At 49.8% G+C, this 13,246-nt stretch overlaps 3 protein-coding genes across 3 annotated transcripts; 2 read left to right on the top strand and 1 right to left on the bottom strand.

The window, feature by feature from the left end:
• PCYB_103170 (hypothetical protein) lies at window positions 1-1,096 on the top strand (the record flags this gene model as incomplete). Its single annotated transcript, XM_004222866.1, has 2 exons — window positions 1-668; window positions 844-1,096. The coding sequence occupies 2 exons, from the start codon at window positions 1-3 to the stop codon at window positions 1,094-1,096; spliced, it is 921 nt and encodes a 306-aa protein (XP_004222914.1).
• A 605-nt stretch (window positions 1,097-1,701) lies between these two features.
• Window positions 1,702-4,399, top strand: PCYB_103160 (hypothetical protein; the record flags this gene model as incomplete). The annotated part of the gene is made up of 5 exons (XM_004222865.1): window positions 1,702-1,813; window positions 1,989-3,140; window positions 3,307-3,635; window positions 3,868-4,093; window positions 4,197-4,399. 5 exons carry the CDS (start codon window positions 1,702-1,704, stop codon window positions 4,397-4,399), a joined length of 2,022 nt encoding a protein of 673 aa, XP_004222913.1.
• A 1,534-nt stretch (window positions 4,400-5,933) lies between these two features.
• On the bottom strand, window positions 5,934-12,654 carry PCYB_103150 (hypothetical protein; the record flags this gene model as incomplete). The annotated part of the gene is made up of 2 exons (XM_004222864.1): window positions 5,934-11,245; window positions 11,346-12,654. 2 exons carry the CDS (start codon window positions 12,652-12,654, stop codon window positions 5,934-5,936), a joined length of 6,621 nt encoding a protein of 2,206 aa, XP_004222912.1.
• Between the last annotated feature and the right edge of the window lie 592 nt (window positions 12,655-13,246).

Genomic DNA, 13,246 nt, shown 5'->3' with positions numbered 1-13,246 from the left:
ATGTCGGAGGACGGCGAGCCAAGCGCAAGTAAGCCTCAGGGCACCGGCCAGATCGACGAGCAGTACATACAAAGCGAAATTGACAAGCTCAACATCGACGAATTGGTGCAGCCGGAACAAAACAATGCCCTCAAGAGAGTAATCAAAACTGATCGAAAAATTGTCATCAATTTAGATAGCAAAATAAGTACTCTGCACAAGTCATGTCAGTATGGGAAGCAAGTGTCCAAAATTATCAACTTCAAAGCGGAGGGACTTAGCAGCATTTCGCTGAAGGAGAAACTGAGGCTAATTCTGGAGACCCTCTCGGGGGAGTTCTCCGAGGAGGCACCCACAGAAGGGGAAGAAGGGGAAGAAGCGGAAGAAGCGAGGGGTGCGGGGAACGTGGGAGAGGATCAACCCAGGCAAACTTCACCATATGGAGGAGCGAAGCGGCTAAGCTTCACAAAACTGTCGAAGTATTTCAGCGTAGGCACTCTCCCCTTCTGTCCCATCAACTACGACACTATCCCGCTGAACCTGTTCCTGGATAGCGAAAACGGATTCAGCCTGCACAGGAAAGAACAGAAAAAGACACACAGCAGGACCAAACAGACACTCGGAAACACCACCTACAGAAAGTTAAAAGAATTCACACATGAGAACGAACCAGAGATTAAATTAGAGACGTACGAACAGTCAATGAAATTAAAAGAAAAGTTAAGACAATTGGAGAAAAAAAAAAAAAATTCCTTTTTTAAAATTTATTGTCGATTGTGATCCCATCAATGGGTTTAATGAAACGACCTTCCGTCTGTTCCTGGTGACTCTGCTTGTTTCCAAGGGGCACGTTGAATTCTATAGGGATGCCAATAAAGTGCTTTGCATCCGAACGAGCGACCTCTTTAGGCACACCGAGGAACGGCTGGTTGGCGATGGAGATGGAGATGGCGGCGATGGTGGAGATAGCGGCCGTGGTGATGGCCATGGCGGAGGTAACTACTCTGCGCGCCACACGGGGGGGACTCTTCCTCCAAGGAAAAATCAGGCCCTGCTGACTGCCTGGTCATACCAGAAGTGGGAGAAGCTCGCCAATCGCCTGGCGCCGCACCGTTGAGGGGAAGCGCAACGCAGGGAAGCGGCAACGCAGACATGCTACATTTTTCTGCATCATGTTCCCCACGGTGAATATCTCTCTCATCAAGTGAATCGGCGCGCCAAGGACCAAACACCTCCGATTTCGTTTTCGGTGAACCGAATGAAGGCTGAGCTACTCGAACCACCCTCCCCCCGTCTCGCTTGGTCACACGGGACGGGCAGCCTGCCAGCCTGCCTGTAGTAGTAGTGTGACGTAATGTAGTGTCCTTGATTGTTTTGTTTCCTTTTCTTTTCCCGTCCTTTCTGTTCATTTTTTTTCCCTTTTTTCCTTTTTTTCCACTGCTCGGGGTCCAACTTGTCCACTCCGTTGGAACGCCTCGAACTTACCAACACTGCCTACGCGCTCGTGTCTCTCTCCGCGAAAGGGGAAAAAAAAAAAAAACGCACATCGGAAAGGCGGCACGGGGAGCTCGCCCATTAAGCGAAACAAAGTAAAGAGAAACCACAAAGCATAGAAAGAGGCATCAAAGTCGCATCAAAGTCGAATCAAAGTCCCATCGAAAGTCCCATCGAAAGACGAAACGGAAAAGGACCCCCCACTCTGCTGCGCGCCCACCCTTCACAATGGAAGCCATCGCCAAGCGCACCACGCAGGAGGACCTAAACTACATAAAGCAAAATGCCGGGTATGCCTTGGCCAAGTCGTTGCTGTGGACCATAAAGACGGACACGGAAGGTAACGCGCAAAGGGGAGTGCAGAGTGAAGCGGCAGCAGTGCCATGCTGACTGCCATGCTGACTGCCACGTTGACTGCCACGTTGACTGCCATGCTGATTGCCATGCTGATTGCCACGTTGACCGCCGCGCTGACCGCCGCCCTGGCTTCCCCCTTTGCACCTCCCCCTGAGCAGACCCCCTGGCCCTGCTAAGTGCGCACCTCGCCAACGTGGCCTCCTTCAACGCGAAAAAAAAAAAAAAAAAAAAAAATTTAATAAAAAAAATAAACTCGTACAATATAAAGATACGTGATGAGATAAATAAAACGTTTTGCCAAAAAAAGTTAGCAGATGTGTATTCATTCGCAAAAAATAGTGGACAGAAGGACTGGTCGGAAGACTGTGTCCAGTTGTTGCAGTTAATAAAACAAGTTTTCGATATACAGAATGCTTATGTTGGTAGGACATACCTAACAGGACAGAAAAAGAAGAGAAAAAAAATTCTGCGATTCATTCAGGCTACTCAGAATTGTGAATTACAGAATGAAACCATTCGTGACGAACAACGAGTAAACAGGATCTTTACTAAATCGAGGGGAGACATTAAGGTGGAGTATTTTACTTGTTCGAAGCCTTTTCCATTTGAAACAGGTTTCCTGTTCCCCCATTTTGTTCGGCCCGACTTCTGCTATGACGACCCTGGCGACGACCTGTTCACGTGGGTCAACCCACTTCACCAGGGGGGGCACTGCGCACGCAGGGTGAAGAGCGGCATGGGGGCCTCAGCCGGGGGGGAAGAGGCAGAAGAAGAAGCGGATGAGGAGGAGGGAGAAGAAGAAGAGGCGGATGAGGAGGAGGCGGATGAGGAGGAGGCGGATGAGGAGGAGGCGGATGAGGAGGAGGCTGCTGCGGAGGAGACTGCTGAGGAGGAGACTGCTGGGGAGGAGGCCGCTGAGGAGGAGACTGCTGAGGAGGAGGCTGCTGAGGAAGCTGCTGAGGAGGCGCAGGAGCAGCCCCCCAGCGACGAACACAAGGGGAGTGGCCACGACTCCACCGATGACCCAAGTGAAGAAAAAAAAACAGCAGCGAGCAACGAAGAGGAAGAACTTCAAACGGAACTACTCAACACCCTACACATGAACCTGTCCTACGACTGCTTCTACATTTATGAAATAATGAGAGAAAATAATTCCTTCCTCTATGCCAAGAGCCAACCAGGAGACCTTCTTTTAATCCCGATTGTTTATTACTCTTACTACGATTGGCATTTCCTTTATGCGCTGTACTGCCTCCGTGAGAGGGCCTTCCTGCAATCGACTGCACCCTGTGTGCAGCTCGAGTCACGTGGTAATAGCGCCTGAGTGGGGAGGGGAGACTGACCCCCATGTGCAAGCAGGAGTTCATGCATCCGTGCAGGCAGCAGTTTATGCATCCGTGAAGGCGGACGTGTGTACGTATGCATACCCGTAGTGATTGCCTCCTTCCCACCAAACCCCCCTCTTCCTTTTGCAAGAGTGTGAAAAAGGAGAGGCAGACCAAGTTTTGGGGAGCCCCCAAGAGGGAGAAAAACAACAGAAAGAAGAAAAGGATGAAGAAAAGGACGAAAAAGACGAAGAAAAGGACGAAAAAGGCGAAGAAACGGCGCAGGAACGGTCAAGCGGAAAGGACGCGAAGCCTAAGCTGGACTGGAAAAAAGCCGAGCCAGTCGAAATGTGCCTCTGCCTAGACAACAGGGGCAGCGTCAACAAAATGAGCAGACGACAGATAAACGACTTGATAAATTTTTCCTACTTTCTAATCACCCGGATTGTGCGGGGGGAGCGCACATGTGTGGAGGAGCAGGTGAGACAGGAGGGCTGCCATGCAAGGGGGGGGCGTCCCCACAGATGCTCACACAAATGGAAGCGGAAATGGAGGCGCAAATTGACACAAAAATGGACAAAGAAACAGGCACAAAAATGGACACAAAAAAGGACAAAGAAATAGGCACAAAAATGGACACAAAAGTCGACACAAAAGTCGACACACAAACCGACACAACGCCCTCATCCCCAATTGCTTCACCCACACGCAGGTCAACTACATGATTAGCTGCGAGCACGGAGAAGAAAAGAAGGCCACAGACACGCTGAGGAGCAAAATGAAAAATCAAAATCACGAACACATCATAAGCGAATTTAAAAACACCTTAACAGAACATCCTCTCCTGAGCAAGTCCGAAGATTTAACCAAATGCATGTGCCTCTTGCAGTGGACAAAAAAAGAAATTAACAGACATCAGCAGAGGATTCTCCAGCTGAGTATATCACAAATGGGCCACACAAATTAACAGCGCGGAGCAGCTCAGAATGTACTAGCCAAGCCAATGTTTGCACATTTTTTTTTTTTTTTTTTTTTGTGCAGGGAAAGTAAAGGTGGAGTGGAACCAAAACGTCAGGGCGATTTTACTCAGCTGCTACATTTTGCTGGGTTATGATTACTCCCTGTTTGGTGCACCGGATGATGTGAAGGAGGACGCCCAGTGCGGGCAACTCACCCTGTGTGTGAATGCCTTCCTCATCGATAAGCTGACGTCGTTTGACCCGCTGCTCTCCTTCGAAGGTTAGTTCGCGAGGCAGAGAAGAGGAGCCCCTTCTCCCTACAGCTCTCGTCCCCCTACAAATTTGCCCCCTCCCCCCCTCCGAAAGAAAAACGAGCCGAAGAACTGCTCCAAATGGACGTTCTGCTGGATCAAGTTTCCTCACCAAAAAAGAAAAAGGTACCCCCTCAAATGGAAAGCATAACTACATTTGGACTAACCCTCTTAGGTCACTTCAACCAAGTAATAGAAAAAAAAAAAAACAAGACGGACGGACGGACGGGCAGACAGACAGACAGACGAACGAACGAACGAACAAGGCGATGTCATCAGCATATGTATCGAATTGCACAGCGGATGGGAAGCACACACTCCTTTTTTTTTTTTTTTTTGCGCTGTGTACATTTGCACACTTCTCAGGTGACGAGGGACATTTTAAAGGCAATTCTCAAAGTGAAGGAAGAACAGCCTGCCAATGGTTCATGAAAGTTGGGACAGAAAAGCGAACAGAAGTCACACGTCCTCGTCTGTGCACCAGTAGTTGCTCTCTCTTCATATTAACGTTCATATTAACGTTCATATTTTTTTTTTTTTTTTTTTTTTTTTTGCGCAATCATCACCCACGCATGCAAACAGCTACGCCATTTTTAAATCCCCAAATGGCTAGCACTGACGGGATTGCATTTCACCCCCTTGTGTCTGTTCCTTCACATGTATCAATTTTTAGAAAAACTCGCACCCGAGCAAGTAGGGCGATCGCCCCTGTAGAAAAAACGAAAGTGAAAAGGGAAAGCATCATTCTGAGTTCCTCCATTTGGGGTTCCTCCATTTGGGGTTCCTCCATTTGGGGTTCCTCCATTTGGAGTTCCTCCATTTGGAGTTTCCCCATTTGGAGTTTCCCCATTTGGAGAAGACGCACAAAATTGCCTGAATGGGTCAGGTAAAATTAACAGTGCGGAGGCCCACGGGGGAGGAAGGGGGCCTTCACAACAGGCGCTTACCAATCGCCAGATCCATAATCGCAATTTAAACGTAGCAACTGAATTCGATTCGATTAAACTTTACTTAATTAAACGTGGAAACGGACAAGACGCGCTTTCCAAAGGGAACCCCCCCACCAAACGTGATGGGGGGGGAGAATTAAGTTTGCTTGGGTGCACACAGGTCGTAATGAGCCCCTTAAATGGAAACATAGCCAGAAAAGAAAAAAAAAAAAAAAAACGTAATGGTGTTAAAAGGCAAGATGTACAGGACGTCACACTTCATCATTTGTGCAGCTGTCACCACTCGTTTGAGACCCCCTGGGAAAAACCAAAAAGGGGAAAGTGAAGAGACTTAAATAGACAGTCTCCTTTTCTTCACTATTTGCGTGAAGAAGGGGACAAAGGCGCAGCACAGCATGGCACATTACCAGCCAGGTACTCCTCTCACTGCTGTTTGCTCTTCCGTGTGTTGTACAAGGGAGGGGGACGTACTATTGGGGGAATACACCATCACCCAAACGGACATGTCTCGCTTCTCCTCGCCCCTTAACCTCGCCGCTTCTCCTCGCCGCTTTCCCCTCAGTTCTGGTTCACGTTCTGCTGCTTGGCGTTGCCGCTCTGGTGGAACTTAAGGAGGGGAATGAACTTCTCATACGTCTTCGGCTTCAAGTTCGCGTAGGGCTTCCCGTGGTTGTATAGCCATGTGTCATAGTCCATATAAATTTTGACGAGCAGTTGCTCGATGAGCTTCTTGGCTAGTACATAGTGGTCGTACTTTTGGCAGGACACACACAGATGCAGCGATTCATTGGCTTCTTTTTTCTCCTCCCCTTCTAAGTAGCCTGAACCCCTACCTCTTAACCTTAACTTGCAGTCCGTGTCGATGCAAATCTTCTTCATGTTTGTTCCCTTAAGTCCGATAATTCGCTTCGCTATGTCGAACCCGTTGAAGGGATCAATCTGCACCTCGTACTTAGCTGTGTACTTTTTAATGACAACGAAACTATCCGTGGAAAGAGACTCATTGGCTACGTGGTAGCTACTCTTTATGTTGAAATTTTTTCCATTAACAGTGCTTAGCTTGTCCCCAAATTTTGTTGCCTCCTTTGGCAGCACCTTTTCCTTCTCCTCGTAGTGCACGCAGGTGTTGTTCTTGGGGTGACCCTCTCCGTTAGCGCTGCTGCCTCTACTCGATTGGGCGTTTGCAAGACCACCCGTATGAACGTTCGTGTGTATACTCGCATGCATGTTCGCATGCGCACCAATACTGCCATTCGCTCCGCTGCCAATAATGCCGTTTCCGCAGTTCCCACCCCCGACGTTGACTCCCTTGTGAGGACCTCCCACCTGGTCCTTGCCCTTCCCACCGTCATATGCAAAACTGTCATTCTGCACCTTCGAATCAGACTTCATTTTTTCATACCCCTTTATCTTTTCCACAAAGTTGCAGCTCCCGTCATCGCTGCTCATTTTGTTCTTGTAAAGCACACCGCTGTTCTCCATCATGGAGGAGCCGTTGCTGAAGTAGCCGGACAAAAGGGCATTATTGAATTTCATCGTTTGGCTGTTTAGGTTATGTGTCTCCAGCGTTGTGCCGTCTAATACACATCGGGAGGTGGGGCTCCCCTTGGTGGGGAAGCTGTAATCCATCATATGCGCGCTGTTCATTAGGGTTGCACTGGCAAAGCTGTTGGGGGGGGTCACTCCACCTATCAGTCCGCCTATCGCTCCGCCCATCGCCCCTCCCCTACCGTTCGCACCCAACAGGCTGCCACCAAAATCGCCAACGGGACCGACATTGCCATTGGCGTACTTCTTCCCCTTGAGGTCGTTGCAATTTCGGACGGTTTGATGGTGAGACGGCGCGTGTGGATGAGTGTTCATACTGGTGCTGAGCGGCGTGCCAATAGTCACCCCCAGGTGAGCTCCCAAATGCACGTGGTGCGCTTTACTTTCCCTGTCTCTTTCCGCCCCATTCTGGTAGTTAACGAACTGCAGCGAGTTGAACCCGTGGCTTCCAACAGCGCTAACGCCGCAGCCCATCGCGTCGGGGGAACAACTCGCACTGTAGTGGTACACGCTCTGTAGCCTCCTGCTGTACAAGCCGTTATCGAAGCCGTTATCGAAGCTGTTATCCAAGCCGCTGCCCAAGCCGCTGCCCAAACCGCCGTACGCCTTCTCCTGGCTGGAGGAGCCACCTTTCCCGATAAAACTGGAGTGATCAAACGCTTTTTTGTAACTGTTAGATGCCTTCATGCCTCCGAAAATTTGCGTATTATGGTCTGTGTCCTTCTTCCTTGGGATGGCACCCACCCCCTTGGGAAAGGTCATCATTGTGTAGTTCTTTTCATCGAGGGATAAACCTCTGCTGCTGTAGTTATCGGTGGTGTTAACGCAGTTGGAGAGGTTATTAAAGCCTTCGTTTTCAAATGGGATGTGTTCGTTCTGTTGACTGCTCTCCTGTTTGAGGCTGTTATTATCATCATGGTCTTCCCCGTCCGAGGGTAGAATGCCTCCAAAGTGGCTATTGCACAGGATGGATCCATTAGCCACGTTCGCTATGCTGGGTGTGCCACAGAGCCCCTGGAACTTGGCCCAATCGCTGTGCGACTTCAGAGCGTCCTTCTCCTTTCCATCGCCACTAAAAATAAAATTCATCATTTCATCATCCACGTGGTTCCGAGTTAGTGCCTCCGTGTACTTAAGCGTCACAGTTGCTGATGCCGACGGCGCAGTTACTGTGGAACCTCTCGCGTTCGCCATGTAGGCATTTAAGTTATTCCCATTTATTGTTGTTCCCATGGAAGGGGGGGTAGTCATCCCATCAGTCACAATGGCACCATTTACTCCCCCTCCTCGGTTACTTGGCGATACTCTCCCACGAACAATTCCATGTGGGTTCTTCTCATCTGCTTTGTTTCCCTTTATATGGTTTCTTTGTCTAACAGATGAAGTGCCAGCATCGTAGCAGCTAGCCATAGAATACACCCCACATGGTTCTACGTAAAAATCTACATGGCTAGCCATTCCTTTGTTTGCCTTAATATTGCCGTCCATGCTGTTCATTTGGTCTCCATAAGGATGGTTCGGAAGGTAAGGTGTAAAGCTGTCACTGTAGGGTAGGCACTCCTCCATCGGAGCTGCGTTGTGAGCTCCATTTGGGTAGCTCACTCCTCCGGGGTTCAGATCCTGCACCCTTTGCAAGGATCTTTTTTTGTCGGACGAGGAAAGGGAATCGATTTCCTCTTTTTTTTTCAACGTGGAAGGATTGAGGAAGGGGGGTTGCCCGCAGTACACGTTATCTCCTTTCGAGCAGCTCCCCGCGTTGCTGCTCTTAACTTTAAACTGGTTTGCTCGAAAGTCACATCTTCCATCACCTCGAACCTCGCTTCGGACCTCGCCTGTCAGTCCATCCGTTCTGGCCGTGTACTGGGTCCCGGGACCCATGGCCCAATTTTCTCCTTCGCGCAGAGGGCCGTTTTCTTCGTCTTCGAGATACTCCCGTTTGTGCTCGCGCGGGTTAGCCATGTTTATCACGTCATAGTGGGGATTAACGCGGCCTCTAGCATACGCGGTAAGGACATCATTGTGTGTCTGGTCCAAGGACTTGAAGACGTGACTTATGCAGGAACCACATGCAAAGTTCGCTAGGTGGTAGTCCCCCTCCTCGTCATGTTTTTTCATGCTGTTCATCTGATCTGCGTCCAAGGGTGAAATTCCCTCCCCCAGTGCACCCTTCGCGCCGTCATTCTTGGGATCCACATCGAAGCTGAAGTCAGCACCCACGTGGGAGCCCATCTGAGAATTCATCTGTGAACCCATCTGTGAACCCATCTGAGAACCCATCTGAGAACCCATCTGAGAATTCATCTGCGAACCAATATGCGAACCCGTGTGGGCGGTCTTGCCTTGCCGACCAGCGGGGTGCAAAGCGATCAGGTAGCTCGCACTTGAGGGGGCATCCACACTGACGTCTTTGCAATTGAGCAAGTTCTTCACCAGGCCAGTTTGGAGGCCTACCCGATTGGACCGATCTGCTTGATGGGGATCACTTGGTTCTACGCTGACGGGGGCATCTGCTTCCTTTTTTGCGAAGGTGCCCAGGAGGGTTGTGGATGCGTCTCCTTCCGCTGCTACTATCGCTGCCGATGTCGATGCCGCTGCCGCTCCGCTGCCCTGCTGCTCCTCCTCTGGGTCTGCTGCTCCCCCCGCACCTCCGTCTCCCTCCGTCTGGTAATACAGCTCCATGTAGTTCTTGTGGTCATTTAGGTAGTTATTCTTCAGAAATTTTTTTATGTATGCCATGAAGGAATCGTTGTCGCCACTATCCCCTGCACAGGTGCTATAGCAGTTGGTAGAAAAAAATGGCTTGGTTCTGGGGATGGAGAGTTCCTTGCTTAGGTTCTCCAGATCGTTCATGTGTAGGTAGGAGTCACTATACAGTAAGTTCCTCACCACGTCTTCCCGATCACCATCAGGTGAGTCACGTAGATAATCATCACGGGCTTTATCACCTCTGTCTCTTTCGTCCGAGTAGAAATCAGCTCCACTGTTCCCCACGCCGTTTTCAACTCCATTTGTTAGACCCCTACCGGAAGAGCATAAATTTACAAAGTTGATGTCCTCACTACTAATGAATAATTTAAAGCCATCGTCCACAAGGCTGTCGCCACATGGGTCACGGGGCACCCCGTCGTCGCCTTCGTCTTCCACTGCCACTTCGTCTTCCACTTCTTCTCCTACTTCCACTTCTTCTCCTACTTCCACTTCTTCTCCTACTTCCACTTCTTCCTCCCCTTCCACTTCTTCCTCCCCTTCCACTTCTTCCTCCCCTTCCACTTCTTCTCCTCCTCTGGTCAGTGCCATTTCTGTGCTGTCCTTAAAGGTCCCATTTTCTATCACCAGGTTGGCCGCTTGTTCGTTACACTTGCCCACCTGATTGCTTTCCAGCGCATTGCAGCTCACGTTGGTTGTGCCGCTGTTGCTGTAGATTACGTTACATTTGTCATCTTCCTTCTCGGCGTGACTGTCCTCTGCACAGTCTTCTCCGCATCCTTCGCCGCGGCCTTCACGACATCCTTCTCCGCATCCTTCGCCGCGGTCTTCACCGCACCCTTCACTGCACTCTTCACCGCCCATCGTGGCACCCGCCCCTTCGAGCGCTGCACCGGGGCCAATCCCACTCAGGACTTCCTCAAAAAAGAAATCATCCTCGAACTCCCCTTCAAATTTTAAGTACGCCGCTTCTTCCAACTCCCCTTTTGTGAACATCAAATCGTTACACTCATAGGAGTCATTCTGAGCTGAGTTACCCACAGGGGGTGCCATCACACTGAACGAGTCTCCCCCGTGAGTCTTCACCAAACTACTGAAATTATTTGAGGATTTCTTCCCCCTTAGGTTACTCACACAATTGTATTCATTAAGCTGCATCTTGCCACTGCCAAAGAGTACATGGTTGCTACTGGTCGTTTCTTTATCCGTTCTTATGACGGACGAGTGTCTATTTCCTTCTGCCATATGGGTCTCCTCTCCCCCCCGACTGTATATTCCTGCATGCGCTTCGTTGTTGACCCCGTCATGCGCAAACACACTAGTGCTTTCGCCGCCCCCACATGGTTGTCTACGCACTATACAATTGGCGTCATACCTTTCGGCCCCCTCGAAGTGTCCACCATCCGGATGCTCTCCCACGGAACTACGACACGCTGCGTGATTACTCATTCCGATAAGTTTCTTTCCCCCCCATTGCATGTTCATGTAGTGATAATTTAGAAAGCCTTCTGCCCCTTCATCACACATGTCGACTTTGCGTTTTTCTGTCCCCCAATTGGGATCATACGCACTGAAGGGGAAGCTATTGATGATGCCTTCTTTCCTGTTTTTTTTTACTTAAATATTCGAGGTTGACCTGATCGTAGTCGGCCAGGGGTGCACTCCTATCGCTTCTACTTTGTACGTGTTGTCGGTTGGGCGTCGACCCGTTCGAACCGTTCAATACGCTGTTTGAGCCCTGCGAGAACCCATACCCAAGCGCTTCTCCACAATCGTGGCTGCCGCTGCAGTTGCGGTTGCCCTCGCTGTGGATTCCTCCTTGGCGGTCATTGCTCTTCCTTCGAGCAATCATCATCTGCACTCGCTTATCGCCATCGAGGAGCTTTTCTCCACCTTCTAACGTGCGGTGCATGTCCTTTGAAGGCTCGTCATTTGGGAGCGACCTTTCCACAGACACCACTCCCTCCGTGTCAATAATTTCTCCCCCATGTAGGAACTTCACATTTGCCTCGGTCTTTTCCAAGCTGGTCAATATAGTGACCTGTCCACTGGCACCACGATTGGCACTCTCCCCCGCTCGGTTACTACAAACGCTTTTGCAATCATCTCCCTTGTTACGCTGGTGCAGGGGTACGTTCCCCTCATAGGAGTTTCCTCCTTCGCATGTGAAGGCCATTTTCTCCCAGTTAAGACTGCTACTCGATAGGCTCCTTTGGGGCCCATTTTTTGTGCCGCTTCCATTCAGTAGGTCACTGCGATAGGGGAGGGAACTCTTCCTGAGTCTGGGACTGACACTGAGATGACAACTTCCCTCGTGATCGAAACTGATGGTGTGTATATCATCCCCTGTTTTATCGTTAGATTGATCTGCTGTCACTGCCTTCGACTTGTGATGGCTATCCTCTCTACCATTCACATACGCGAGATTTACTTTACCATGCTTCGTCACTTCTTCGCCTGAACTGCTCAGGTAAGTCGACTCACCAGCCCTTACGTAACAGTCCGCTTTGATGTTGCTACAGTTAGGGGTGGAACCATTAGGGGTGGAACCACTAGGGGTACAACCATTAGGCGTAGAACAATTCTGGTCGCTCCGCTGGCCATCTTTCACACTTCTGTCTGCCGATATGGTACCCACGTGGCAACCATCGTCCCGATCGCTGCCCCCCTCGTCGGCACTTCTCCCAGCACATGTGGCCGAGCTGCCCAGAAAAAACACCTCCTTCTCACCCATCATGTCACTCGCATCGATCAGACCTCCTGGACCCCCCGGTGTGTCTAACTCCACAAATTGGCATTCGGATAGCTGCAACTTTAGCTTTTCTGTCTTCTCTACCCCTACATTCGACTGCATCTCACCCTGCATACTTCCCATTTCATCACGCTGCAAACTTCCCATTTCATCACCCTGCAAACTTCCCATTTCATCACTCTGCTTATTCTCATTTTCATCGTGCACGTTAGTTTCGTGAACGGTGTAGAAGCTCCCTTCGTCGGGTTCCTGCAGCAGTTGTTTGTTCTCCATAGCGCAGCGTCGCAGGGACCCAACAAGGCAACGTTACTCCGTCACTTTGGTTGCCACCCCCTTAAAGCGAAAATCTCCGAGGAGGGGAGAGAAGGGAGGGAGGAAGGAGAGTCACGTGTGATTCCTCAGAGGGGCACAAACAGGTATGTAGCGGAAGCGGCCAGGCGGTGGTGAGATGAGTGGCGGTGAGACGGATGGCGGAATGCGCTCTCCACATTAAAAAAAGTAAAAAAAGTAAAAAAAAAAATAATAATAAGAAGAAGAAATAATAAAAAATAAGAAACAATAATAAGCAGTAATAACCAAAGGAATGAAAATAAAGAGACGCTTAAAAAGAGACGCTTAAAAAGAGACGCTTAAAAAGTGGCGCTTAAAAAGAGGCGCTTAAAAGGACGCATGTGTGTGAAGATAAACACGCGCGAGTACACAGGCGGTGTGCAACAGCTGCACAGTGGTTAAGCTGATCGCTGGATGAACTCGCCGGACGGGGGTAGAATACACGCAGGCGTGCAATTCTCACGAATTGCATTTCCCTGGTTGGTTAATTTAAAATTATTTTCTGCTTTAATTTGAAATGAATTTTTTTTTTCTT

The sequence above is a fragment of the Plasmodium cynomolgi genome, chromosome 10 (genome assembly GCF_000321355.1).
Source record: "Plasmodium cynomolgi strain B DNA, chromosome 10, whole genome shotgun sequence".
NCBI lineage: Eukaryota > Apicomplexa > Aconoidasida > Haemosporida > Plasmodiidae > Plasmodium > Plasmodium cynomolgi.
The sequence above is the reverse complement of the archived record's forward strand: the minus strand, read 5'-3'. Positions and strand labels throughout refer to the sequence as shown.